At 38.8% G+C, this 27,998-nt stretch overlaps 1 protein-coding gene and 1 long non-coding RNA gene across 19 annotated transcripts in view; one reads left to right on the top strand and one right to left on the bottom strand.

Moving 5' to 3' along the window:
• RNASEH2B (ribonuclease H2 subunit B) overlaps nucleotides 1-1,023 on the bottom strand; it is an 83,003-nt gene extending 81,980 nt beyond the window's left edge. For 10 of the 18 annotated variants that reach the window (XR_010150741.1, XR_010150744.1, XR_010150743.1 and 7 more), the window contains exon 1: nucleotides 525-924. Coding sequence is in view for 5 of the 18 variants with exons in the window: in XM_054665328.2 (XP_054521303.1) it covers nucleotides 525-588 (64 nt within the window). In the remaining 13 variants the exon portion in view is untranslated. Of the gene's footprint in view, nucleotides 1-226 lie in introns of all 18 variants that reach the window. The other 8 variants (XM_063792566.1, XM_009426975.5, XR_010150742.1 and 5 more) reach the window with 7 other exon arrangements.
• On the top strand, nucleotides 44-27,697 carry LOC104001840 (uncharacterized). Its single transcript, XR_001708730.3, has 5 exons — nucleotides 44-182; nucleotides 5,825-5,967; nucleotides 18,897-19,097; nucleotides 20,669-20,795; nucleotides 27,349-27,697. It is a non-coding gene; the product is annotated as an uncharacterized LOC104001840 (long non-coding RNA).
• The last annotated feature ends 301 nt before the right edge of the window (nucleotides 27,698-27,998 follow it).

Here is a 27,998-nt window from a genome sequence, read left to right as displayed (position 1 = left end):
TGCTGAATCACTTTGAACTACCCTTGGCCTAACCGCGACTCCCATCCCGCTTCCCTCCTGCCTCGCCACTGCAGGCCTGTCCCTTTGCTTTCTTAAAACTGCGCACCGTCTGAGGCCACTTCGAGCCTACTGGATCCCTGGTTCCGACCCAGTAGGATCACAGAAGCAGGGCCAGCTGCCAGGTAGGGGACACCAAGGGCAGAAACCTCCGGGGCCCGCAGCGCACCGGTGACCGCGAACCCGCGTGGCTCCCCTCAGGCTGAGTCGGCTTCCACCCTCCCACCCGAGCCACCGGGGATCAGGGCCCGGGAAACACGCTCGGTCCTTTTCGGCGCCTCCGGGTTTGAAAACCGCGGCTTGCTATGACGTGTGACCAAAATGCGGGGCCAGCTGTCCCAGAGAGAATCCCATCCCGCGCCGGGCCGGGTAGTGGGAGCCACCGGGGTGGGGGGCGGCGCGCCCGGGGTCGCGGGCCGCTCCGCCAGTTCTTGGGCCGCCCCTGCCGCCCGGGCGCGCGTGTTTACCTGGAACCAGGAACACGTGCTGCCGGGCGCCAACCCCGTCCCCGCAGTCCACGCCAGCGGCCATGCCGCCCGCCTCTTCCGGGGCGCCGCAGGCTCAGCGCCGCGGGCCTCAGTCTCCCAGCCCCGCCGAAAATGGCGGGAGAGGGGTCTGTTCCGGGTGGCGCGGCGCGCTGAGGGACCGGCAGGGACCGGCAGCGCCCGGGAGGAGGCCCAGGGACCGAGTTTCGTTTCGTTTCCGAGACCAGCCTGCTGCTCGTGTTACGTTTTTAAATTTAGCGCCAGGCGAGGGGCTCTGAATGCCGGCCCGTGGCCGCAGGCAACGGGAAGGGGCCGCGGCCTCTCCCTCGCGGCTCCGCTAGTGGTAGGTGCTCATCGCGCGCCGCAGGGCGCCGAGTGACGCGGAGCGGGGCGGGGTCGCCGGGGCCCCGCGCTCTGTGGCTGCACCCAGCGGCCCTCCATGGTCTAGCCAGCGGGCTAGGATTGGGTCTGCGGGGTGTGTGCCCGGACAACGGGTGACGCCCGCCACACCCCCGGGGCCGGGGGACTCACCTGGAGCTAGTCCGTGTTAAGGACAATAGCAGTCACATCGGAATCCGAATGCAACTCTTAGCCATGGTCCTCAATTATTTGTGAATATATATTGGTCATCAGTTGCATTCTATGTTGCTATTGATGTGAGAATATGTGTGCATTGTGAGCTATAAGGGATGTCCTCAATTTGGACTCCGTCCTCATCACTAAAAGAGGTGCACAGTTTTGGGCTCAGAATATGAATTTGTTGTTTTGGAGAACGCTGTATACTGAGTTAAAAACTTAGACATTTATTTAAAAAGTGATGTTTAAAAAGTTAGAGCCATGAAATTTGGGGATTTAAACTTTTAAAAATAACATTTTAATTGAAAAGTGCTGTTTGGTACATGGTTTTTAAGAAGAAAGTACATATTCCTTTCATACTTTAGAGAAAAGCACGGGCCAGGCGCAGTGGCTCAGGCCTGTAATCCCAGCACTTTGGGAGGCCGAGGCGGGCGGATCGCCTGAGGTCAGGAGCTGGAGACCAGCCTGACCAACAAAGTGAAACTCCGTCTCTACTGCAAATACAAAAATTAGCTGGGTGCGGTGGTGCACATCTGTAATCCCAGCTACTACGGAGGCTGAGGCACAAGAATCACTTGAACCCAGGAGATGGAGGTTGCAGTGAACCGAGATCCCACCACTGCACTCTGGCCTGGGCTACAGAGCTGGACTCTGTCAAAAAAACAAAAACAAAAAAATCCACAAAAACCTATTTTTTTTTTTTTTAAAGAAAAGCATGATGTATCTCTTTTATCCCAGATCCCAGGGGTAACTGTTAACATTTCTTCTCTATTCTTGCAGAATTTTTCCATGCAAAAACAAGTTAATGTCTTATTTTTGCACAATTGAAAGAATAATATACATAACTCATGCACTTTGCTTTTCAAGTTTAATCTTGAAGATAGTTAAATTTAGCAGCACTAAATTTATCTCGGCCCTCTGAAAAGGTTTTTAACTTCAAACCTGTTTCCCATGGGGTGAGACCAATACAGCTGCAGTTGATTGCAGGACACAGCTGGTGGAGAAGAGGCCTTTCTGGCTGAGGAAAGGCGCCTCTTGCCAGTTTTGGGGCAAGGAGCAGCAGATTGGTACTGCTCTGATCTTCCCTCTCCCCGAAAACGACTGTAGAAGATGCTGTGGTGTATAGCACAAATCCCCAGGCACACCATCGTCTTACTAACAGCTACAGGAGCACCCCATTATTCCTGTAGGATGGGATCCAAAACCCCCAGTGAAGGCCTAAAACCGCAAATAGTACCAAACCCTAATATACTGTTTTTTCCTTTGCATGTATATCTGTGATAAAGTTTAATTTGAAAATTAGGCCCAGTAAGAGATGAACAACAATAATAATAAAATAGAACAATTCTCACAGTATGCCAGCATCACTACTCTTGCAGCTACCAAGTGACTCATAAGGAGGGGACCTTCTGCAGTGTGGATCCGCTGGACAAAGGTAGAATTCAGGTCCTTTGCAGGACGAAGCTGGATGGTGCAAGATTTCTTCACACCACTCAGAACACTGTACACTTTAAAACTTACGAATTGTTTCTGGAATTTTTCGTGTAATATTTTTGGACCAAGTTCGACTGGGGGTAACTGACACCTTGGAAAGTGAAACTTCGAATAGGGGGAGCTACTGTACATGAGAAATGTTACCCATGATTCCCTTGCTCAGACATACATACCTGTTTCATTTTTCTCTGATCCTTTCTAGCCCTTGGCTGTATTAATGTATATTTTTGTGGTTGTTGTCACAATTTAGACTGTTTTGTCTGCTTTTCTCACTTAACATTGTCATAAGCATGTGCCCCTTCATATCGAGAAGTATCATTGTTAATGAAGGCATGATATTTAACACAGCTGGTGTACTAGGGTTAGTTATCCATTCCCTAGTGTGCAGTATTTAGGTTATTTCAAACTGTTATTATAAATAATGCTACAATGTGTATTGTATATGGGCTATGTATACAGCAGTTTGACACAGTGATTGGTGTACATATACAAACAGATGCTTTGTATCTAAAGAAAAAAATTTAGATGCAGGAAATTATTTTTAGCAGAATACCATGTAGGTAAATTTAAAAGGCACAAAGAACAACACGATGTAATTTACAAGGATACATGCATATTTAAGGCCATGTCAAGCACATAAAGAAATGGGTGTCTTTACATACATGTGGCCAACAAACATATGAAAAAAGTTCAACATCACTGATCATTAGAGAAATGGAAATCAAAACCACAATGATATACCATCTCATGGCAGTCAAAATGGTGGTTATTAAAAAGTCAAGAAACAACAGATGAGGCCGGGCACGGTGGATCACGCCTGTAATCCCAGCACTTTGGGAGGCCGAGGTGGGCGGATCACCTGAGGTCAGGAGTTCAAGACCAGCCTGACCAACATGGAGAAACCCCATCTCTACTAAAAATACAAAAAATATTAGCCAGGCGTGGTGGCGCGTGTCTGTAATCCCAGCTACTCGGGAGGCTGAGGCAGGAGAATTGCTTGAACCTGGGAGGCAGAGGTTGCAGTGAGCCAAGATCGCGCTATTGCACTCCAGCCTGGGCAACGAGAGCAAAACTCCGTCTCAAAAAAAAAAAAAAAAAAAAGAAAGAAAAAAAAAGAAACAACAGATACTGGCAAGACTGGGGAGAAATAGGAACTCTTTTACACTGTTGGTGGGAATGTAAATTAATTCAACCATTGTGGAAGACAGTGTGGTGATTCCTCAAAGATTTAGAGCTGGAAATACCATTTGACCCAGCGATCCCATTACTGGGTATATACCTAAAGGAATATAAATCATTTTATTATAAAGATACATGCATGTGTATGTTCATTGCAGCACTATTCACAATAGCAAAGACATGGAATCAACCCAAATGCCCATCGATGATAGACTGGATAAAGAAAATGTACATATACACCACAGAATACCATGCAGCCATAAAAAGGAATGAGATCATGTCCTTTGCAGAGACATGGATGAAGCTGGAGGTCATTATCCTCAGCAAACGAATGCAGACGCAGAAAACCAAACACCGCATGTTCTAACTTATAAGTGGGAGCTGAACAATGAGAACACATGGACACAGGGAGGGGAACAACACACACTGGGGCCTGTAAGCGGAGGGTGGTCGGGGAGGAGATCATTAGAGAAAAGAGCTAATGCATACTGAGTTTAATGCTTAGGTGATGGGGTGATAGGTGAAGCAAACTGCCATGGCACACGTTTACCTATGGAACAAACCTGCACATCCTGTCCATATACTCTGGGACTTAAATAAAATATGGGTGTCTTTAATATGGAGAGGAATGGGAGAAAGCATGGGTAAGGAATGAGGGGCAGGAGAAATTAAATGAGAGGCCCAGGCTCATACGGGTAATGGTTGCTATACTCTGTGAATGAGAAAACAATGAACTCTGCCCTTTCTGTAAATAATTTCCTTTATCATTAAAAAAAATTATGTAAGTACCTTTTTGAAAAGGGTACCATTACTGATAGGCTGACTCCAGATCCCTGTTGTCTTCAAGGTAAAGTCTAAGGTGCTAAGCTTTGAACACATGGCCCGTGAGATCCGGTCCTGGCTGGACTCCCCAGCTACAGTTCCCACCACCTATGTCGCTCTCCACCCAGTCCACAGTGTGGCCACAAGGAACTGCCTGTGGTTCTCTTCTCTGTCACATCTAGCACTTGGTATTGTGTCCCCAATGCTGAGACCATCCTGTTCTCCACAAGCATCATTCCTTCCCTTCTCCCTTACCCTTTACCACTGCCAGGACAACTCTCACTCATCCATCAGGTCTTACTAAGTGCCTTCTCTTCCTGCCTCCTAATACTCTTCCCAAGAATAAGTGAGATGCCTCCAATTTCACCAGTGAGAGGAACCAGTCAGTTCCTTGAGGGAAGAATAGCATCTAGTAATTCACCACTATCTTGTCAAAAAATAACAATGGCTTCACTGAGTATTAACTATGCTGAGCACTGCACTAAGCAGTTAACTCGAATGACCTCTTTCAGCCCTCCCACAGCATTAAGGGTAAGTATTATTTAGTCACCCACATTTTACAGAGGAAGAATGTAGAGTCGAGAGAGATCAAGTACCTGCCTATGATGACATGACTAGCAAGTGGCTGAGCAGGAATTCCAACCCAGGCCTTAGGACTCCAGAGATTGGGCTCTTCACCTTCCTTCCCTCCCTGGTGTCCCCATGCCTGGGACAAAATAATATGGAAACATAGCATGTGCTCAGCAAATATTTTTTGAGTAAATATTTATGCGGATAGCTAAGCTGTCGTGGCTTGTGGTATTCCCAATTTTATAAATCAAAACAAATTGATTACATCTAGTATATCATAAAACAGTCTGTGAATTACTTGCAGTACTAGTCTGTACTAGTTCTGTACAAAGAATAAGAAGGGAGCAGCAACTTTAACACCTCTTGAGTAGAAAATTTGAGACTCTTCTAAATGCTGGAAACAATAGATGTTTGGTTTTTAGTAAAAAGAGAAAAAAGAAAAAAAAAACTGGGTGGGGCACGGGAGAAGAATTCAGTGCCAAATAACCTTTAGCAATGCTTAGTGGTAATTAGAGCAGACAGACATTGTATTAAAGGTAGTGGAAGAATATTTTCTCCTCTATATTATTAAAAATCTATAAGATTGCTTCTTTCAAAACAAAATTAAAATTAAAATCCATGTTTATCATCATTTTTCTCAGGAGAAAAAGTTGTTCTCTTCTACCAAATTTTCCTGCCATCAAATGCTCATCGAGTGACAATAGAGAAAGCACCATCATCCTCAAGCATCAGATTGGGAGAAAAGTCCGCTCTCGAGAGCATCAACTATGTAGAAAGGGGACCAGTGAGTATGAGTAGCACTGAATCATTCTTTCTGGGAAGAATATTCCCTTTCTGTTCTCTTGTAACCAACCCAACCTAAAATTGAACTGTACTTGGCAGTGTGAAAAAAAGGCACACATAAACTTGTGAGATCTGCCCATCGTAGCATAAGAATGACTGAAGCTATTGAGGAAGGAAAAAGGGCAGCACCTGACACCCAGAAGCTGGCCTGGCTCTCATAGGCAGACCCTGCGATTCTCCCGTTAGACATGAACCATCTCACAGAAAACCAGCCTCTGACCGGGCTATTTTGAGACCATGATTAAATAAGACCATTCATAATTTTGTGTGAGCACAGACAAAAGCAAGTCACTTTGCCACCCATGAAGTACCAAACATCCTATCTCTTGGCCAAAATGAGTGCTCCTTCTTTACCAATGACAACTTTATTCTCACTATAGTTTCCCCTTCCTATAAGAGTAAGTGAGATCTCCCATTACAGAATTGCTCCACTTTCTAACAGCATCCAATCTAGAGGGAATCCCCGCTGCCTTAGACTCTACCTCAAATCACTCAATCAAAGCCCAAATCCTATAAGGTCCTTTCTAACACCCTCTTACTGAAACACCCATGATTTCCGTGATGTGTGTTCTTCCTTGCTGCAACAAGTAATGAACCAAACTTGTTCAACTACAGGTGACTTCCTGGCTTCCTTGGCTGAAGAGTATTGATGCTATGTTTACACATTTCCGTATGTGTATGTGTGTGTATATAGTTATAAGTGTTACATATATTTATATAAAATCAAGGTAGCTAGAAATTCAGGTAATTCAAGCTCCAAAGTATACTTTTCTGGCTGAAGTATCTGTAGAGATAGACTACTAGAATTAAATAAATCAGATAATCAGATAATTACACATTTTGCTGCCTGGCACCCTAGCAACCATCACACAATTCATATAATTTTAATAACTTGATGTCCTAGTTATCATCACCTAATTTGCTTTTACATATGCTATTAATATTTTCTACAATGCAGTGTGTTTGAGATTTTTTTCAAGCTATGCATTTTTTAACATGATAATAAATGGGGAAACCAAAATTTTAAAAAATTGTTTTTTGAAGCAGGATATAAACTTTTATAGAAAATATGATCACAGTTAAAAAGAATAATAAGAATAAAAGGGTGGTTACTAAAGTCTAACCATAGCTGCACTTGAATCACTTCAACTGTGATATATTTTCTAAAATTTTTAGTATTTTGAATTTGATGGTGGAAATACTATTAATTTCTGGTTTCATTTTACCCTGTTCTTCCTCTTAGGTGCCTAAACAATGATATCCTGATTCTCTTTTGGTAAATCTTAATTACTTTTACCAACAGTCTCTACAATTAAGAGGCTTAAGGAGACACATTACTAAAATCAAAGCTGTTCATATCTGCTGCTTTCTCACTATAAGTAAAATACTCTTCAAATAGTAACAAGATATTTTATTAATTCAGTCTAACAAAACATCTGTAAAACAGGAAATGCAAGTACTAAACATGGTTTGTTGCTTGCCAAAGATTAACAAATTTTTCTGGTAATGTGAGCATTTCACCCAATGTTTTGCTTAAGAGCAAAAATAGGTAATATTGACTGAGTATTTAAAGAGAAAGTGTTGTAACTTCCACAGAATAATGTCAATTTCATGTTGACTTTTGCAATTATATTGATCATACAAAAGCAACATTTCTGAAAACTTAGTCTTCTTCATTTGTTCACTAAATATCTCTAATTCTTTGATAATGTAATTCAATTAATAAACAGATTATCCTTTAAAAGTGCTTATAATTTCTCTATTTTTAGCATAAACATGCAGCACATTCTAAAAAATACCTTTATCAAAACTTTTAGGCAGAGTAAATGAGTCTTTTGTATTTCTTATTAAGATTATACTAGAGGTGAAGATTGTAACAAAGCAAGCATCCTTTGTTCTGGATTTGGGAAGAAACCAGAGATTTAAAAAGGATTTAATATTGAGTTAAAATGTAAAAGGATTGCTCTGTACTTAAAGACTACAATATTCATTCTGTAGTAATTTCCATAGTAATGGCAGTAATTGATTAAATTGTGACTAAATTGACAAAAAAGTGGCATGCCTATAACGAAATAGACTCTGTCACCTTCTTGTGGATGGGCACTCTCCAGACATATTGCTATCTACTTAAAATGTGGATTAAGATTTAAAAGATTAAGAAGTATGAACAAGCTATGGTGCAACATTTCTGGTTTCAGAGTTAAACACTGAGTTAAAAGGAGCTTTATAGCTGAATTGATGTTCACATTGCTCAGACCATAAGTATAGATTGGGAGAAAGAAGGTAAAAATTTGGGGATAGAAGAAAAAATACTTTTTTTGCTTTTTACATAATCTGAACAGTATTTTAAATAAATAACAGATGTTAGGACAATGATTAAAAGGAGTGGCCAAATCTTTAGACACCCCTTGCTGAGCTTTTGTGCATTTTTTGTTTGCTTGCTTGCTATTTTATGATGTCAATGTATTTGAAGTTGCCTCCGTTTCTTATTTCTAACATCAGGTGTGTCTTCAGTGAGCAAACATCCAAATGACATTCCTGTGGTAACCATGTACAACTCAGAAGTGACTTTCTACCATTTTTTCCAGAAATGATTTATTTAATAATAATCTAACTCTTGCAAAACAGAAGCTACTTTACATATGCTTCATATAACAATGTCCAGATCAAGCTATCATTTTTGGAGTCAGTACACAAAGGCATTGTTGACTTCATTAGGTGCAAGTAGCAGCCTGTCTTTCTGGCTATGTTGGAAATTTTCAGGCGGGAAATGAATGAGATGGCCCAAGTACATAACACTCCTGCCTCAGCAGCAGAGCCAACTCCACAGTTTAGTTTATTCACTAAATGTGGTAACTCCAGCAGGGGCGGGGGAAACTGGGCCCATTGCACTGATCCTGTTACTTTTCTTCCTTAGTTTTATGTTGTAAACCAACTATCCCCAAGATTTATTTTCTGACCGTTTTTTACTATTTTATTTTCCATGTTGGATAAATAAGTTCAGCAGAAGCACATGTTTTGATGATTTTGCCTAGATTAGTTATATTAAGACTATAAATTGTAAACAGAGACTCCTTTTTTTTTTTGACTTTCAATACACTCTTCTGGATGAATTCCTAGAAGTTAGTAGAAGCTGTTGCTCTAATATCTTGTAGAGCCAGATGGGAATGGGCCCTATAAGGAGAAAATGTAAAAAGAATAGCTACTTCAAAGGAGAGTTAGAAGTTTCTCATAAAAGACAGGACATAACTTAAGAATGCACTAGAATCTCCTGTAAATTTGTATCTGATGCTTGGCCACTCTCTTTTTCTCTCTCTCTCATGATCTGGACCAATCTGAATTAGCTCATCAATATTTATTGATACCTACTTTGTGCCAGACACTGTTCTAGTTGCTTGAATTAAATTCATAAATAAAACATACTAAAATACCTACCCTCCTGGAGTTTATGTCTAGTAGAGGGAGACAGACAAACAATACACATAATAAATACATTCTACAATGTGATAGAAGGTGGCTGGTGCTGTGGAGGAAAGAAATATGGCAGAAAAAGGAGGTCTGTGAGAAAAAAGAGGAGGGTTGCTATTTTAAATAACGTGGTCACAGTGGGCTTCATAAAGGAGCTAACATTTGAGCAAAGACTTGAAGGAAGAAAAGGAGGTAGGCGTGTGAATACCAGAGTGAAGAGTGTTCCAGGCAGAGGGAACAGACAGTGGAAAGGCACTGCAGCTGCAGCCTGCACGGCACGTTCAAGGACAGCAAAGGAGGCTATGGACTGAACAAGAGGGAAAGGGCAGTAAGAGGTAAAGCTGGAGAAGTGAGGACCTCACATGCCATTGGCAGGGATGAAATGGGCTCCACCAAAGGGCTGGCCAAGGGGTGGTAAGAAAGCATAAGTGTGTATAAGGGAATGACTTCAATCATTACACAGCCAAGGGCCAAAGCTAGAACAACTTCAGTTGCAATAAAAACCTGAAAGAAGCTTAGGGTTTCTAAAAATGTTTTTACTGTAATCCACGGTCAGAAATACATTTTATAGGATGACTTTGCAGTCACACAAAAGATACACACATTATTAAAACAAAGGTTTCATAAACCTACACACATTGTACTCAAGGTATGCTAATATCTTTGGTATATTCTAATCTATTAGGTTTCTTTTCTTTATTCAACCCTAATAAAATATATTAAGTTGATTTTATAACCTAGTAATGGCACTTCAAAAAGCATTGCTATAGGCAATGTGATCATTTTGGCTATACCCTAACTGGATAACATAATCACATCATTGTCAACTCTGAGCACACTTTGGCTAAAAACCACATTGGGGGCTAATTACTTTAAACAGAGAACCATCATTAGCTCATTAATCAAAATACAATGTATATATAAGATATTCTGCTTTCCTGACAGCTGTCATTATATAAAAATATTGTGTGGGCTGGGTTACCATGAGGAAATGTAAAACGTGAAATTCGGGTACATCATTTCTGACAGGCAGCCAATATTTATGGTAGTTGGCTAAAGAGATTTTACTTCAAATAAACAAATGTTTAATGTTTTCATAAACACATAGACATGACCCTAATTAGTAAATTTACTAATAGATTTTTGTTCATTATCTCCAGACCAATCTTTAGATATATTTATTTTTAGAAAACAGTGAAAACTTTACAACTGTGTCTCAAAATATTTTGAGACTTTCTTAAAATGTTTGAAAGCAGCATGATTTTATGAGTGTATAAGCATTGGTACTTTTCCAAACTGTTAAATTGCCCTTTCAAAACTCAAAATTCATTTTTAACTAGATTCTGGTTTTAGATATTTTTTTCTGCTGCGGAAAGTTCTTAGATTTACCATAGGATGGGTTCAAGTTTTATAATACAGTCATGTACTGCGTAATGACATTTCATCAACAACAAACTTCATATATGACAGCAGTCCTGAAGAATATAATATTGTATTTTTACTGTACCTTTTCTATGTTTGATATGTTTAGATACACAAAGACCATTGTGTTTCAATTGCCTACAGTATTCAGTATAGTAACATGCTATACAGGTTTGTAGCCTAGATACAATAGGCTACACCATACAGCCTAGGTATGTAGTAGGCTACACTATTTGGGTTTGTGTAAGTACACTCTGTGGTAATCACACAATGGTAAAATCGCCTAATGATGCATTTCTCAGAATGTGTCCCTGTTGTTAAGTAACACATTACTGTAGATGCATAAGTGAAATCTTAAGAACATACTAAGTCTTAAGTATAAGAAAGTTCCAGAGTGATACATATACTGTGGTATGATTTACATAAAGAATATGAACACTTAAAAATGGTGCATATTGTATATGGAATTTATGTAGATATCCCATGACATAAACATGTATATGATATATATGTGTATATGAGATATGTTCATTATATATATTTCTGTGAATATACATATATATTATTTTTAAACTTGCCAGGAAAAAAAATGTCCCTGAATAGTCATCACTCTTTGGAAGGGAAAACAGGCAGTGGTACAAAGGCATCATTCACCTATATCTATAATAGTTCAAATTTTAAAATAAAATATTTAAAGCAAATGTGACAAAATTTGTCTCTACTTTCTGTATGTTTGAAGAAGAGCTTACTTCCTTATAGCCTGTACTCTAGATGGCCATTTATTTTCAAACAGAGGCCAGATATAAAACACAACACCATGTCCTTAACTTGTAAAGAAGATAAGCTGGGAATACATCTTTTTAAAAATAGCTATATGGTGTGGACACAGTTTTCAGCAAAGAAAGCCCTAGTTCCTGTTTTCACTTAGGGTTGTGATAAAGGGAAGAGACTTGAGTGGCAGACAGAGATTTAGATTAGATATTAGAAATAACTTCATATCTCTGCAAGACACCTAAGATTGCCTGGGGATTTTGAGAACAAGAACTTTGCTGAAACAGCTTATGCTCTACCCTACTTGGAACCAGAAGAGATTATCAACATCCTAGTTGTCCTTTAAAATTTGAGATTCTGTCTGCCATTTCTATAGGCAGGAAGATCTTAACTGATCTACTCAGAATCTACAGCAAGGCAGAAAGAATGCAGTGGAAGAGAACAAAAACAAACAAACAAAACTTGGTCCTCAGCCATCAAGAGCCTGTTCTAACATTGGAAGTTAATGGTACTCTAACAGGACAGTGGCAGTGAAGGCCCTGGAGAGGGGAGGAAGGCAAAGAGGGCACCACTTCACTTGTACTCTAGTTATTTCTATCCATCAATCAATAAGCTTGTAGAGGAGCTTTCAACTTCCATATGTGCAAGATGCTCTGTAGAATGCATGTAAGAAAGAAAAACATCATTGCTTATTCTTTAACAGCTTACAATCAAATTTGAAAAAATCCACACATGAAATATTAAAAAAAAACCATAACACAACAATCGGTAGCACAGTTGTGAAAGCAAGAAAAGGTCAGGACAATCAGTATGGGCTGGACTCATCATGAATGAGAAGGCATTTATAAAGAGCCCCATAGGATGAATGGAACTTGAACTGTCATGGAAGAGTTGGTTGAGAGGGCATTTCAGGTATAGGGTAAACACAGGCTGAAACCTGAGGGAGGAATACTCCCGAATACCATAGCATGTTGTTAAATGGAAGTTTCTGGCTATAGTGCAGATGTTTCAGAGAATACAGGAGGTGATGAAGTGAAATAGCTGAATAATTGGTGGTCACGGATTGCTTTTTATTTATTTATTTTTAAATTTTTAATTTTCGTGGGTACATAAGTGTATATATTTATGGGGTATTTTGATACAGGCATGCAATGTGTAATAATCACATCAAAGTAAATGGAGTATCTATCACCTCAAGCATTTATCCTTTGTGCTACAAACAATCCAATCATCCTCTTTCAGTTGTTTTTAAATGTACAATAAAATCATTATTGACTATAGTCATGCTGTTGTGCTGTCAAAATACTAGGTTTTATTCATTCTTTCCAACCATTTTTTTTGTACCCATTAACCATCACCACTCCCTGCCACCTCCACCACTACTCTTCACAGCCTCTAGTAGCCATCCTTCTACTCTCTATCTCCATGAGTTCAATGATTTTAATTTTTAGCTCCCACAAATAAGTGAGAACATGCAAAGTTGGTCTTTCTGTGTCTGGCTTATTTCACTTAACATAATGACCTCTGGTTCCATCCATGTTGTTGCAAATGACAGGATCTCATTCTTTTTTATGGTTGAATAATGCTCCATTGTGTGCATGTACCACGTTTTCTTTATCTATTCATCTGTCTATGGACACTTAGGTTGCTTCCAAATCCTGGCTATTGTGAATTGTGTTGCAATAAATATGGGAGTGCAGATATCTCTTTGATATACTGGTTTCCTTTCTTTTGGGTCTATACTCAGCAGTGAGATTGCTGGATCATATGGCAGCTTTATTTATAGCTTTTTTTAGGAACCTCCAAGCTGTTCTCCACAGTGGTTGTACTAATTTACATTCCCACCAACAGTGTGTAAGTGTTCTCTTTTCTGCACATCCTCGCCAGCATTTGTTATTGCCTGTGTTTTGGATAAAAGCCACTTTAACTGGGGTGAAATGATATCTCATTGTAGTTTTGATTTGCATGTCTCTAATGATCATGATGTTGAGCACCTTTTCATACACCTGTTTGCCATTTGCATGTCTTCTTTGGAGAAGTGTCTATTCAGATCTTTTGTCTATTTTTAAATTGGGTTATTAGATTTTTTTCCTGTAAAGTTGTTTGAGCGCCTTACATTTCCTGGTTATGAATTCCTTGTCAGTTGGGTAGTTTGCAAATATTTCTGTGGGTTTTCTCTTCATTCTGTTGATTGTTTTCTTTGCTGTGCAGAAGCTTTTTAACTTGATGTGATCTACAAAATGCTTTAAAAATCAGCCAGAGATTTCTAAATTTGAGGATGGAGAAAAGAAACAAGTGTCTGTTCTTAAGTAGGTCAAGGATATATTGAAAATGACATTTCAAAGACTTCTTTAGCAGCAACGTTCATAATTAAGTATTTAATATGGATTCTTTATAAAATAAAAGTTCATCTTGCTATTTATGCTTTTTTATATTAAAATATAGGGTGTTTTGTTAACTGATTACTTGATTATTTTAGAACACGCTTAAGAAGCCTAAGTATAATCAGATAACCTCAACATCAGTAGGACAACTGATGCCGAACCTTAACTTGGAGCTCTAAACTCTTTTCCAAATGGTTTGTCCTTTAGATTTTCACTGCATCTAAGCACTGTGAGCTAGTTATTTCTCAGAAAACACCAATAACAGTAATAACAGCTAATATGGCAAAAATGAAAAATTCAGACGACTTAACTATAGACTCTTAACAGTTTTATTTCAGATTCCCAATACAGTGTTTATATAATGTTCATGTGCCATTGAGAAGGGGTGCTGGAAATGAGTTTTCAGCCTCAGTGTACCAGGACAGCAGGTCGAGCACAGAACTGAAGCCTTGGGCTCTGTCCTATCTCTAGGTCTAGTCTATTGCTTTCTTAGTCAAGTCATTTCCCCATTGTAGGTTTACCTAAAAAGAGGGGATTAAGCTGAATAAACTAAAAGAAAAAAAAACCACAACATTTTTTTCAGCTCAAACTTTATAAAACTACATTTGTTCATGTTTTGGGAGTTCCAGCATGAGCCTAGCTTGACATCGTAGGGTATAACAGGGCCTATTTTTCAGGTGGGTAGGAAAAGTCTAGTTGCATAATGATAGAATTATCTTGGGAGAATAACCCACTAAAAGAAGCTCACACCCTTGGGTCAACCACAGTGGTCTAGCACTGGAAAAAGAGGACAACATTGAGTTATATTGTTTACTACTTAGAGCTTCTTCTGGCCCAGTCCCTGGGATTAGTAGTTAAATTCTAGGAAAATTTCAGAGACATTGGAGTACAAATTACTCATAAGACCACTTAAATTAATTAAGTAGTTTCACCTACGAGGAATCAAAATACCTGACTCAAGCTTGTGTATGCAATAAGAACATTTATCTACATAACTGGATTTCAAAGGTAGGGCAGCATTAGTTTCATCCTAAGACTGGTTCTCCTTGTGCTCGCAATATGGCTGCCAGTGGCCATGGGGGATATATACTTCCTGGTATGCAATGTAACATGAAATATGAGTCCTTGTTTTTATTCTGCTTATTTCATCTCGGATTATGGTGCCCATCCCTGTACTAATCTCAGGGGATGGAAGACTGCCATTGGCTTCACCTAATTAGGTTCTATCACCAGTGATCCAGATATGGTCAGTTTCCTCTGAGGTATTTGGAAAATAGGTAGTTTTCTGAAAATTACTTTGGTTCTCCAAAGTACTAATGAATATTTTGCAGAAAATGAACACCTTCCATGACTCTGACCCACTGGTGTCTGGGCTGGTGGGACAAGAGAGCATCTGCTGTTTGATGAAATAAATTTATGTTGAGGTCATCAGAGCAGGAGGTTGTTGACAAGCACGGGTGTCTATAATGGTCTTGTAAGAGCTGAAAGTGTTACTGGCGGTGAATCTGTATAGGTCTGCAGCAACAATTCTTACCTTCTCAGAAGAATTTGGCTCAGGGGCATAAGGCAGAGTGAGAGACTGAGGCAAGTTTTAGAGCAGTGGTGAAAGTTTATTAAAAAGCTTTAGAGCAGGAATGAAAGGGAGTAAAGTACACTTGGAAGAGGGCCAAGCAAGCAACTTGGGAGATCAAGTACACAGTTTGACCTTTTGACTTTGAGTTTTATGTGCTGACATACTTACAGGGTCTTGGGTCCCCTCTCCCCTGATTCTTCCCTTGGGGTGGGCTGACCACTTGTGTGCTAGTGCTTGGGAGGGGCCACATGCGCAGTGTGTTTACTGGAGTTGTACACATGCTTACTTGAAGCGCTCTTCTCTTACCAGTTGATTGCTCCTAGAAGGTCATATACCAGTCAAACTCTGCCATTTTGCCTCTTAGTGTGCATGCTTGAACCCACTGGCCCGACTCCTGAGATCTTATCCGGAAGCTGCTGATCACCAGTTTCAGGTGTTTTCTATCTATTGGGAGGCTGCCTTTCCCTGGCATCTGGGTTTCTCATTCACTGCTATTGACTTGGGCTGAAATTACATGTTCCATGCAGCTGGAAGGAAGTTGCCTAAGAAAAGCTATCAAACACTTGTGAGGATTGGAGACTACAGCAAATCCACAAGTGATGAACCTGCTGGCTAGTTCAAGAAAATTCAAGAAATATATTTGGACAGACCTCTAGAGATTTGGCTAAAATAAAGAAGAGCAGACACTTAAAAAAGTATTTTTTCTTTGATTCGTGGTATAATTTTAAATCATGAATCTAACCCATTTCTTGATAGGTGGGTTTGAACTACAGAAATTCTAGTTCAACTTTTACTTCTTCTGAAGGCATCATTTTAATGTTAATGCATGTTGATATATGTCTCCTTTCTTTAGCAATAGGACTTCCTTGAGCTGATTAGAGTAGCTGTGCCATCTGCAAAAACTCTACCTTAATGCATCTACTTTAAAACCTTAAAAACCTTAATGCATCTACTTTGCATGTAAACAGGGAGCATGGCTGTGGCCTAACTGAATTTCAATGCCTGTAAGTGTGGTTTCCTGAAAAAGAAAATGAAACCCTGTCTCCATGTCTTTACAGCATGCATGCCTTTTTTTTTTTTTTTAAACTGTGCATCTGAGTCACACTGAACAACTGTCTTTCTACTCCAAAGGGGGAAAATAAGTTAAATTTACGTTTCATGCCTGTAAGGCATTTTAAAGTTAATCGGGCCCTTTGGGCCTAATTTAATTTGTGTAAGATTGCTGTTGATGATTAGAATAGCTATTTAAGATTTTTGTTAACAGTGTGTTATGTGGACTTAATGGAAGCACTCCAAAAGCAGTCTGTTCACTTTCCCCTGTCAAATTCAGGTTACAGAGCCTTCACAGATGTGAGTAGACATCAATACGAAAAGGGGATAGAACACAAATTAAAATCAGAAGTGTACTCAAACTGCCAGTGTTGAGCTTTGGTTAAAAACATCTGTCACATAAAAGCAAACACTCAGAGCCGTTAGGTCTTGTAACAGTTGTCTTTATTTTTCATATCTTTGGCATTTTCATCATTTCATGTTAGTGCTGTCTTTGGAATTTTTCATACAAGTGATTGCTTTTTTAACATCACTGATTTCTCTACACAAACATTTGTAAGGCTTTTGTCTCAACACTACAAAGAGAGAGAATACCAAGCAGAGCTGGAATTTGAATGGTCTCGTAGAATCTGAAAAATGCTAAATGACGAGTTAATGGGTGCAGCACACCAGCATGGCACATGTATACATATGTAACTCACCTGCACATTGTGCACATGTACCCTAAAACTTAAAGTATAATAATAATAAAAAAAGATTTTACTTTAAAAAAAAAAAGAAAAAAAAAAGAAAAATCGGCTGACCAACGCAGAGCACTTTAGCGAAGTGAATGTATTTGACTCATTCTGGCCAACATTAGATCAAACTCTCCCTTTGATTCCTGCTACAAGGTTATTTTTCATCGTTTCAAAATTTACAGCTACCATTCTTATTTTACAGATGTCAGTGATCATAAGAAGCCCAGGTCTCCCTTCGGTACTATCAAGGAGATTTCAGGATGCTCTTGAGTCACTCTCCTGATATTTGTCATAAATCACATCTATTTTTTTCAGAGTTAAGATTTAATTCTCTCATTACTTTGTTTCATAGCTTTTACAATTTCATTCCTTTATTCTGTTTTCATTTTCTGTTTTCCAGGCGTTGTATTTCAAAACCATGGCCCTTCTATTTCCTCTTTCTTATTGTTTTTCTCTTCCATGTTCACTTCTGCCTTCCTTAATTTTCTTTCCCTTCCTTTACTCTCATTTCTTTCACAGAGTGAGTGATTTCTGTGAAAGCAAGGTAAGTGTCTCATGGGGTCCAGCTAAGGATGCAACCACCAAAGGCAAGATCAAGAGACAAATGAGCTCCACCTCCCCCAGCGCCATGTTCCCCTGCCCAGGAAACACCACCTGCTTCCTATGTGGCTGGAGGGGTGGGGGCTGTGCACAGCAGTGAAGATGCTAGGAGATTACAGGCAGATATTTTGCAAATAATCTCTTCTAAAGTTATTGATTCATATAAGTGGAATATAAGATTTACGTTAATCCTGTTCCTTAAATCAGAAATGTCTAATGTTATACTGTTTTATGCAGTGGGTAATTTACATTAAGAAAAAGGATAAAAAAAAAACTAATAGGAAAGCTTGTGGATCATCCCACCCCACCCCACTTTTTTTCTGGTCACCCCTGGCTGGTCACCTCAACCTTCTGCTTTCTTATGCTGCCATTTGCACCAAGCATGACATTATATCAGCTCTCTCTTTCTCTTTGTTCAGAACAAAATCCTTTTTATAGCAAAGTGGAGAAAATTCTCGATGCCATGAATGCTGAATGAGACTTAAATACAAAGGCCCTGCAATCACATTTCACCCCATAATTAATTATGTAATTATAAAGCTTTGTCAAGCCATTGTATTCCCCCTCAAATATATTTTAAAGAATTTTAAAGCTTTTGTTTCTACACCCCTGACAATAATGATAAAACACCCTTACCTCTCCCATTTCCACGTGTCTATCACCTTTTTAATAATACTCTTGAGAAAAACATGAGATCACTGGTATTAAAGTAGAAAGGTCTTGCAGCTTTTTTTCTAGTTACTTAGATTTGTGGAGCTCTAATTTGATTGTGGGCATCCTTTATAAGGCTTGTTCCACCTTCTCCTGTGGAGCTATACCAGCTGTGACTCCTGTTTTAAGAACTATGTTCTCTTCTCTGTTGCAGACCTATGTTATATCTGCCTTAGTGCATGGGCTGCTGGTCAATGCTAATAGCTGGCTCTCAGGGAAAAAAGAAAAACCATCTGTGGCATCTGCCAATTTCTGTGGTGTAAATACTCTGAGCTCTGCCAATTTCAAGCCATCCATCTGACATTGCTGAACCCAAAGTTGGCAAGGGATGTGCACAATTGCCTTTTGCAAGCAAGTAAGAGCTGTCTTGGGGATTATTAAGCTACTCAAGAAGCATCTGCCTACTGGCACCCACTGCTTTTTTAATGTACTCTGGGAGGAGAGGGCATATAAAATAGTGTTCTTGGCTTAAGGGGTTTACAGTCTAGCCGGAGAGAAAGAGCCCAAAGCAATGACCAGAGAAAGCAGAGTGCAACAGTGATCCACAAACTCCACTGAAGGGATTCAGAGCAAAGCCCTCAAGAAAGGCACTTTAGCAAAGAAAGTGTGTTTAAAGGATGCAGAGGGTTTCATGACATGGAGGAAAAGGGAAAACGCATTCCAGGCAAGGGAAGGCTGGAAGGTTGGAATAGGCATGGAGTGTTCTTAGAAAAGACAAAACAGAATCTCAGACTGTCTGATGACCCAAACGGGAAATTTTTGGTACTATGACAGAATATTCACTTCCCTCTTTACCAGGTACTTTTACACACGTTTCTTTTGATCCTTCCTATAACTGTAGGAGATTGGTAAAATACAATAGGTGTTATTATTACTATTATTATATTCACTTAGCAAAAAAGTATACTTAGAAAAGTCAGAAAACTAAGGGAAGTTAAGGGCCCTTGTGGACCCCTTTAAGCCAGACCCAGAATGCTCTCTCCCCAGCTTATCATACCCCAGTGTTATTGCACCGCAGTCTGCTCTGAGGAGCCTCATTAGGCAGTCCTCCCATACAGTAGCCTCTCAAACTGCAAGACTTTTCATTGCATGAGCAAGATCCATTTTTCCTTGCAACGAAACTGAAGAACTGCCTCAATGGCTTTACAAAGAAAAGCAAAGTCTATTTCTTTTTTAATGTCTGTCCTGAAAAGGGCTTTGGGGGCATGGTGCAGTGGAAAAGTCACTGAGCTGGGTATCAGAAGAGCTAGATTCAGGTTTGGGATCTGATTCAGGTTTGGGATGTGATGGAGAGCTGTGTGATATTAGGCAGATGGCTTAACACTTCTGGGTTTCCGTATGTCATACAGGAACTGATGAGTTTACTTGCATGGCCTCAAATGTTCCTTTTATCTATGAAAGGCAGCACTTCTAGATATACTAAATTGCCAGTCTAGAACTATATCATTACATGGGCCTCCAGAGAATCCGGGGAGCCTAGAGGAGTTGAGTGTGTTGAAGGTTGAAGCACAATTACCTTAAAAAATAATGTAATTGAAGTTCTTGGATATTACTTCCTGAAGATGGCCAAGATGGCTTTTTTTTTTTTTTTTTTTTTTTTTGCCTGGGCTAGAATGCAGTGACATGAACACGGCTCACTGCAGCCTCAACCTCCCAGGCTCAAGCAATCTTTCCACCTCACCCTCCTGAGTAGCTAGGACTATAGGCATGTGCCACCACACCCAGCTAATTTTTTCTTTAAATTTTTTTGTAGAGAGAGGGTCTCCCTATGTTGCCCAGGCTCAAGATGGCCTTCTAATGGAGCCAATATCTATCTATTCATTCAACATATTGCAAATAAACTTTGGAAATAAACCAGTTATATGAAATAAAGAAGTAAATAAATTATTAAATAAATGGCCTTACTTTATTCTGTCTCCTCTGCAGGCTTCTGCAAAAGACTTGAGACAGCTCACAATGAAGTACTCTGTATTAGGCAGGGTAATATTGATTGCAAGTGACAGAAACCCAATCAGAAACTCACTGGAGTCATGAGGAACACTTATTGGCTCAGGTAACCTAACCCTTGAATGGGCAGGGATGTATCTGGTTTGGGAGGAAATAGTAGTACCAGGTGCTGAAAGTAGCTGTCTCAGACTCTGGTCTGTCTGTCTTTCTGTGTCACATTCTTTCACACCTTGGAGGTTGTGGTCATCTGGCTTATCACTGGTCAAGAAGATGCCTCCTTCATTAGTTCCTTGATTTCAATTTGAAATAATGCTGGTCAAAGACTCTGGCCTTCAGCAAAGACCATGGCAATGGTCTGAGAGTGGCAGAAGGCAGAGGTTGACTGCATTACTAAAATGACAAGGTTGGAGTTGGGACAGGTGGGGAGAAGGGTTTATCTAAAAGAAGGTGCTGCTGCTATCAGAAGAGGGAGTGTTTGGGCTGGGGGGACAAAATAAAATATGTCCACAACAGATACATCAATAGAATCATTAAATAAAGCTGGATGGGATGGAAATGAGCAGGGTTCGTTGTGTAAGAAAACCTACATTAATTATGGTAGCTTCAGTTTAGCTCTCACATATGTGAAAGTCAAGGTAACATAGAGAAACATATCATTTATAAACAAAAGGAAGCAATCATTTTCCTATGTGTAAACTCTACTATGATACTTAAATAGGTTTACAGGAGTCATTCAGTGGACAACATCTTCCATAGTGATTTTCAAAAAAGATGCAAACAATTTTTATTCTGTCATATCTTATATCAAAAATTATATTTAGAGCATATTACCTCATATTTCTTTTAGGTCTTCATGGTGTATTTAGGATGATAAATAAGGTGTATCTGGGGAGATAAATCCAGGTATATAGCTTTCAGATGATCAAATCTATTAGCATAACATCCAATTAATGGACTATTAATGATACCATATTTTTGTCAATGTGTAAAGGTTATGTTTGCTCCCATTTTGAACTTTTTGTTCAGTGTAGATGACTGGAATGATCATATTATGTGACACTGTGTTGAAGAGAGTCACTGAGAAAGAGGTAATGTCAAGTAACAGGGAAAGTAAGAAATGACTGGAACACACTGGGACTTTGCCATAAACATAAGAGACAGGCAGTCAGAACAGTAAAGAATTGTACTCAAGTTGTTTGAGTACAAACTGTGTGACACTGTGACACTGTGATAGGGAAACCAAATAGTGTATTCATTGGCAATGTCTTTTATGGATACCAGGAGATATTGTTAGTCAGCTGTAGTGCAATTATTGTTGATTGGTATATTCTTAATTCACTGAATCCTTTGAATTGTGCTACTCCAAGTTCTAGTAAATACTAGAAAGTATTTACTACTCAAGTATTCTAGTAAACACTAGAAAGCATCCAGCATATTCCAAAAGACCGAGAGTCGTTGACTTAGTAGACAATGAAAATTGTTACCTTAATTGAACTAACTTCAAACTGTATGTGCTGTATCTCTGGGGGCAGAGGGGAGAAGAGTGACTCCATCACAGTCAGGTAGTTCCAAATGTATCTGTTGTGCATATTTGACTTGTCCATAATTGCCTTTTAAAAGAAATTGTCTTTAACCCAAAACAAAACACCTTGAAAATCAGTCTTAGACTGTTGCTTTTAATTTTCTAATATCTCTTAGTATTCCTAGACTTTCAAAATTGTTCTATTAAGGAAATTCTCAAACATCCAAAAGTAGAAAGACAGTATAATGAACCCCATCGACACGATATTCAAATTCAACAATTTTTAACATTTTTCTTGGTTTTTAAAAAATATTTCACATAACTGATCCAAAGGAATTTTTTTACACATAATGTCGCCATAGAATGTTAGACTCTTTTTATTTAAAAAAAAAAACTGATTATAAATATTTGCACATTTATAAGAGGAGTTTTCAGGAATTTGACAGGGCACACCTAGAACCACCGGGGTGGTGCTCAGGACCCACCAGGTACACCAAGAACCCACCAAGCACAGGTCCAGCCCCAGTTGTCCATTTTGCTTTATCTATTATTCACCTTTTTTGATGTCATATTGTTTTATCCATAATTAAGTCAGTAGTATATAAATCGAGCAGACGAGCATTTTTAAAAACCACAAACCCACCATTCCATTATCATACCTGACAAAATTAACATTAATTCTATTATTTCACCTATTACGCAGTCCGTGTTCAAATGTCCCCAATTTTCTCAAATATATTTTACAGTCCTGTTGAAATCACAGAGTAAAGTCCACAAATTGCATTTGGTTGAAATGTCTCTTAGGTATTTTCTAATCTATGAAAGTTCCCACTTCCCCATTTTTAGCCATTTTTTTGTTTGTTGAAGACATTGGTTCATTTGTCCTGTAGAATATCCGGCATGCCAGATTTTGCTGATCGCATTCTCATTCAACCCATTAATCTAATAACTTGTTCCTTTGTATTTTTCATGAGCTTGCTGCCTGAGTGTGAAGCTTGCTTAAATTCAGATGCATTTATTTTGGCAAATACTCCATAGGTACTATCGTGTGTTTCCGATTGCCTTCCATCAGGCGGCACATGAGGTCTCGTGGTCCCATTTGTAGTATTGTTAACACTGATCAAGGGTTAAGTGTTGTCATCTAATCTACCCTTTCACTAGTGTTTTCCTGAGCCTCTGACAGATGCTTCATTGAAAATGAGGTCTGGCGTGCCCATCCAGTGGAAGCATTTTGAGTTTTTTATTGATTCTTAAATGTCCTTTCTCATGGAAGCCTTCCATGTCAGCCAATTAAAATGGCAACTCCTCACTCTCTATTGGCTTTCTCTGCTTTTTTCCTTCCTCCATGGAATGTATTAGTATTTCCATCTTCTATAAACACATTACTTATTTCCCCCAACCATTGTGTATGCTCCACAAAGACAAGGATTCTTTTTTTAATTAGTAGACTTTATTTTTTAGATCAGTTTTAATTTTAGAGAAAAATTGAGTAGAAAGTACATAGAGTTTCCTTAATGCCCTTTCCCATCTCACCCTAACCCCCCTAAATTTCCCTTGTTATTAATATCTTGCATTAGTGTGGTACATTTGCTACAACTGATGAACTAATCTTTATGCATTATTATTAACGTAAGTTTACTCTTTGTTTCGTACAGTCTTATGGGTTTTGGCAAATGTATAATGTCATGTATCCATATTACAGGATCACATAGGTGATCCTAAAAAATCCCCTGTGCTCCACCTATTCATCTCTCTTCCCTCCATCCCTGAACCACTGGCAACTTCTGATCTTTTCACTGTCTCTATAGTTTTGCCTTTTCTAGAATGTCTTACAGTTGGAATCATACAGCATGTTGTCTTTTCAGACAGGCTTCTTTCACTTAGCAATATGCCTTTAAGTTTCCTCCACATCTTTTTGTGGCTTGACAGCTAATTTCTTTTCATTACCACATCATATTGTATTGTCTGGATATATCACAATTTAGTTATTCATTCACCTACTGAAGCCATCTTGGTTGCCTCTAAGTTTTGGTAATGATGAATAAAGCTGCTATAAACATTTGTGTGCAGGGTTTTTTGTGGACACACATTTTCAACTCATTTGGATAGACACCAAAGAGTGTAATTGCTGGATTGTATGGTAAGACTACGCTTAGCTTGTAAGAAACTGCTAGACTGTTTTCCAAAGTGGCTGTACCATTTTGCACTTCTACCAGCAATGAATAAGAGTTCCTGCTGCTCCACATCCTCACCACCTTTAGTGAAGTTTCTGTTTTGATCTTTTGCCCATTTTTAAGTTGCATCGTTTGCTTTCTTAATGCTGTTTTAAGAGTTCTCTTCATATTTTTGATATAAGTCCTTTATCAGATGTGTTTTGTAAATATTGTCTTCCACTCTGTGACTTGTCTTTTCATTCTTTTAACAGGGAAAGTAGAACTTTTTAAAAATCTGTTTTGTTTTCTGTCTTATCTCGAGTGCCTAGAACAGTGCCTAGTTTATAATAGCTGGTCAATCTAGTGAATGCTTGCTGAAAGTGGTCTATATGCCTTAGGTACAGCTAAGAACAAAGTTGACACTTGATTGTAAAAACTAAAGAGCTGATCCAATTGGAGGACTATTTCACTCTTCACAGAATTAAAGCTTTCATTGACCAACAGCTGTGATTTTATCAAAACATTCATAAAATTGAAAGTCTTTCTTCCAAATTGGAGGTAGTCTTAAAATAATCTAATTTATTTTACAGTTAAGACCCTGAGCCCTATTCACAGAATGTCAATCTCTGCTCTCCCAATGACCACTTAAGGCCTAACAGAATGACTCTCAAGTTCTTATTTCTCTGAGACATATTCTCTAATATTTTCTTTTAGGGTTAAATAATGAAGTATTCAGACATAGAAAAGTACAAAAATAATCACATATTCCTATCTTCACCGTATCGTAATATTGAACTGATTTTTATATTTTGTCATGTTTGTTTTAACTCTCTCTCCTCCTCCCATCTTTCTTGGAATAAATATTAAAGGAATGGCTGAAGCCTCAGATACCTCATCCCTACCTCCGTCTCTACCTCCATTTTCCCTCATTAGTACCCATGATGGTGAAATTGATGTATAATTCCCATACAAGTGTTTGCAATTTTTAATGTATTTATATATACATAACTAGCATATTGCTTTTTGTGTGTTTATAAAATGACACAAATATTATATTAATACTAATCAGATCATTCTGGGTGGTAGACACTGTGGCATGGCCCACCAGATCTTCAGGACAAGGCACTTGCTCCCTCATTTGGAGATGTAAGCTTAGAATAGCTTCCAGTTGAATCTCTCACCAAGAATTCCCTTTGGCCATAAGCCTTGCCCAAAGTCACACACCCTCCCTACAAGCATCCACTGACCATTGACTGGGAGAGGGGATAGGGCATTTATGACATTGGAGTAGGGAAGTATTTATTAAATAAGATTTTAAAATATAAATCACAAAACAAAAATGAACTTGAATATCTTAAAATTTAAAAAATACCTCTGCACAATAAATGAAATTATATAGTGAAAAAGCAAGATACAAACCAGTATATTTGCATAGCACATACAGTTATTAGTAAATAAACAATTCCTATTCCTTCTTCAATAGGAAGATCTGGCCTTCTTGCCTCAACTCAGGGCTACTCTAAAGGGAGATCCCAGCTCCAGAGCTCCCCACAGGCTTGACTGAAGCCTCTGCTGCAACTGCACTGTGGTTTAACTTCTCCCTCTGCCAGTCTCGCTTTCCTCACTCCTTGCAGGGTTTTGTTTTGTCATTGTTCTTGTTGTTTTGTTTTGTTGTTGTTGTTGAGACAAGGTCTTTCTCTGTCACCTAGGCTGGAGTGTACTGGTGCAATCTCAACTTACTGCAACCTCCACCTCTCAGGCTCAAGCAATCCTCCCACCTCAACTTCCCAAGTAGCTGGGACCACAAGCGTTTGGCACCATGCAATGGCTAGTTTTAAATTTTTTGTAGAGATGTAGTTGCACAGTATTGCCAGGCTTGTTTCAAACTCCTGGGCTCAAGCTATTCACCCACCTCAGCCTCCTAAGGTGCTGGGATTACAGTCATGAGCCACTGTGCCCAGCTCCTTGCAGGTGTTAATCCTGAAGACACTCCCTAATAAACTTTCTGTATGCTTCTCATGGTCACAGGGTCTGTTTCCTAGGGAATCTGAGCAGTGGCATTCTGCAACTTGCTTTTAACACAGATCATTTTCTAAAGATTCTTCCATGTTGACTTGTATCCAGTACCCTTATTCTAACTGCTACATGGTATTCTATTCTATGGTAAGCCACACTTTATTTATCTAGTCACTCATCAAGTTAGGTTGTTAGTCCTTTTATATACTTACAAAAGTGGTACAATGAATGCCTGTGTCTATTTCCATTTTACACATACTGGAGACATTCTCCAGGATCTGTAACTAGAAGTGGAACAACCTAGATTGTATGTTATGTGTGTTATCATCTTTATTAAGTGATGCTAAATTGTTTGCCAAAGTGATTATAGAAATTTACTCTTTACTAATGATTTTTAAGAGCTCTTCTTCTCCCACATTCTCACCAATATTCTGTGTTGTCAGATTGAAATGTTTTCTTTGCCAAGCCAATGAGTGTAAAGTGTCAACTTAATGTTGTTTTAGTTTTATCTGACAGCTAATGAGATTAACCAATTTTTCACGTTTATTGGTTATTCAAGTTTCTCCCATAAATTGCCTACTCATATTATTTGCTCATTTAAAAAATTAGGTTATTACATTTTCTCATTAATTTGTTGGAATTGTTTATATACTAATAATTGTATGTGCTATGTAATATGCAAATATACTAGTTTGTATCTTGCTTTTTTACTATATGATTTCATTTATTGTGCAGAGGTATGCTTTAAATTTTAAGATACTCAAGTTCCTTTTCTTTTTGTGGTTTATGTTTTAAAATCTTATGTAATAAGTACTTCCCCACTCCAATGTCATAAAGATATTATTTTCTTTCTTCTGAACTTTTACAATATTGGTTTTTTTTTTTTTTTTACATTTAGGTCTTTTATCTATCTGAATAGCCCATTTATCCAAGACTACTAATTTCTTTTTTTTTTTTTTTTTTTTTAGACAGAGTCTCGCTTTGTCATCCAGGCTGGTGTTCAGTGGCGCAATCTGGGCTAACTGCAAACTCCGCCTCCTGGGTTCTAGCAATTCTCCTGCCTCAGCCTCTCAAGTAGCTGGGATTCTAGGCATGCACCACCACACTCAACTAATTTTTGTAATTTTTAGTAGAGACAAGATTTCCCTATATTGGCCAGGCTGGTCTTGAACTCCTGGCCTCAAGTAATCTGCCTGCCTTGGCCTCCCAAAGTGCCGAAATTACAGGTGTGAGCCACCACACTTGGCTAAGACTACTAATTTCTAATGCTGCTTCTGTCATATACCACATGTGTATGTATTAAAGTTGTTAAGTTTCTAGACTTGTCTTTGGTGTTCTGAAGTTTCACTATATGTCTAGCTATGATCTTTTTTTTTGTTGTTGTTCAAGAGTAAAGGCATGGACCTTCAGAGAAATAAAGTCTGGGAAATTGACTAGATCCTCACTGAAAGAACTACTAAAGGATGTACTTATGGAAGAAGAAAATTACAAAGTGAAAGAACTGGGATGCAAGAAGTAATGGTGAGCATGGAATTTGGCAAAGATTCAAGTAAAACAAAGCAAGGAGTGAATATATAAAATCATAATCATAACAAATTTTGACTATTATATGTAACAG

The sequence above is a fragment of the Pan troglodytes genome, chromosome 14, assembly GCF_028858775.2.
Source record: "Pan troglodytes isolate AG18354 chromosome 14, NHGRI_mPanTro3-v2.0_pri, whole genome shotgun sequence".
NCBI lineage: Eukaryota > Metazoa > Chordata > Mammalia > Primates > Hominidae > Pan > Pan troglodytes.
This window is presented reverse-complemented; position numbering and strand designations above follow the sequence as displayed.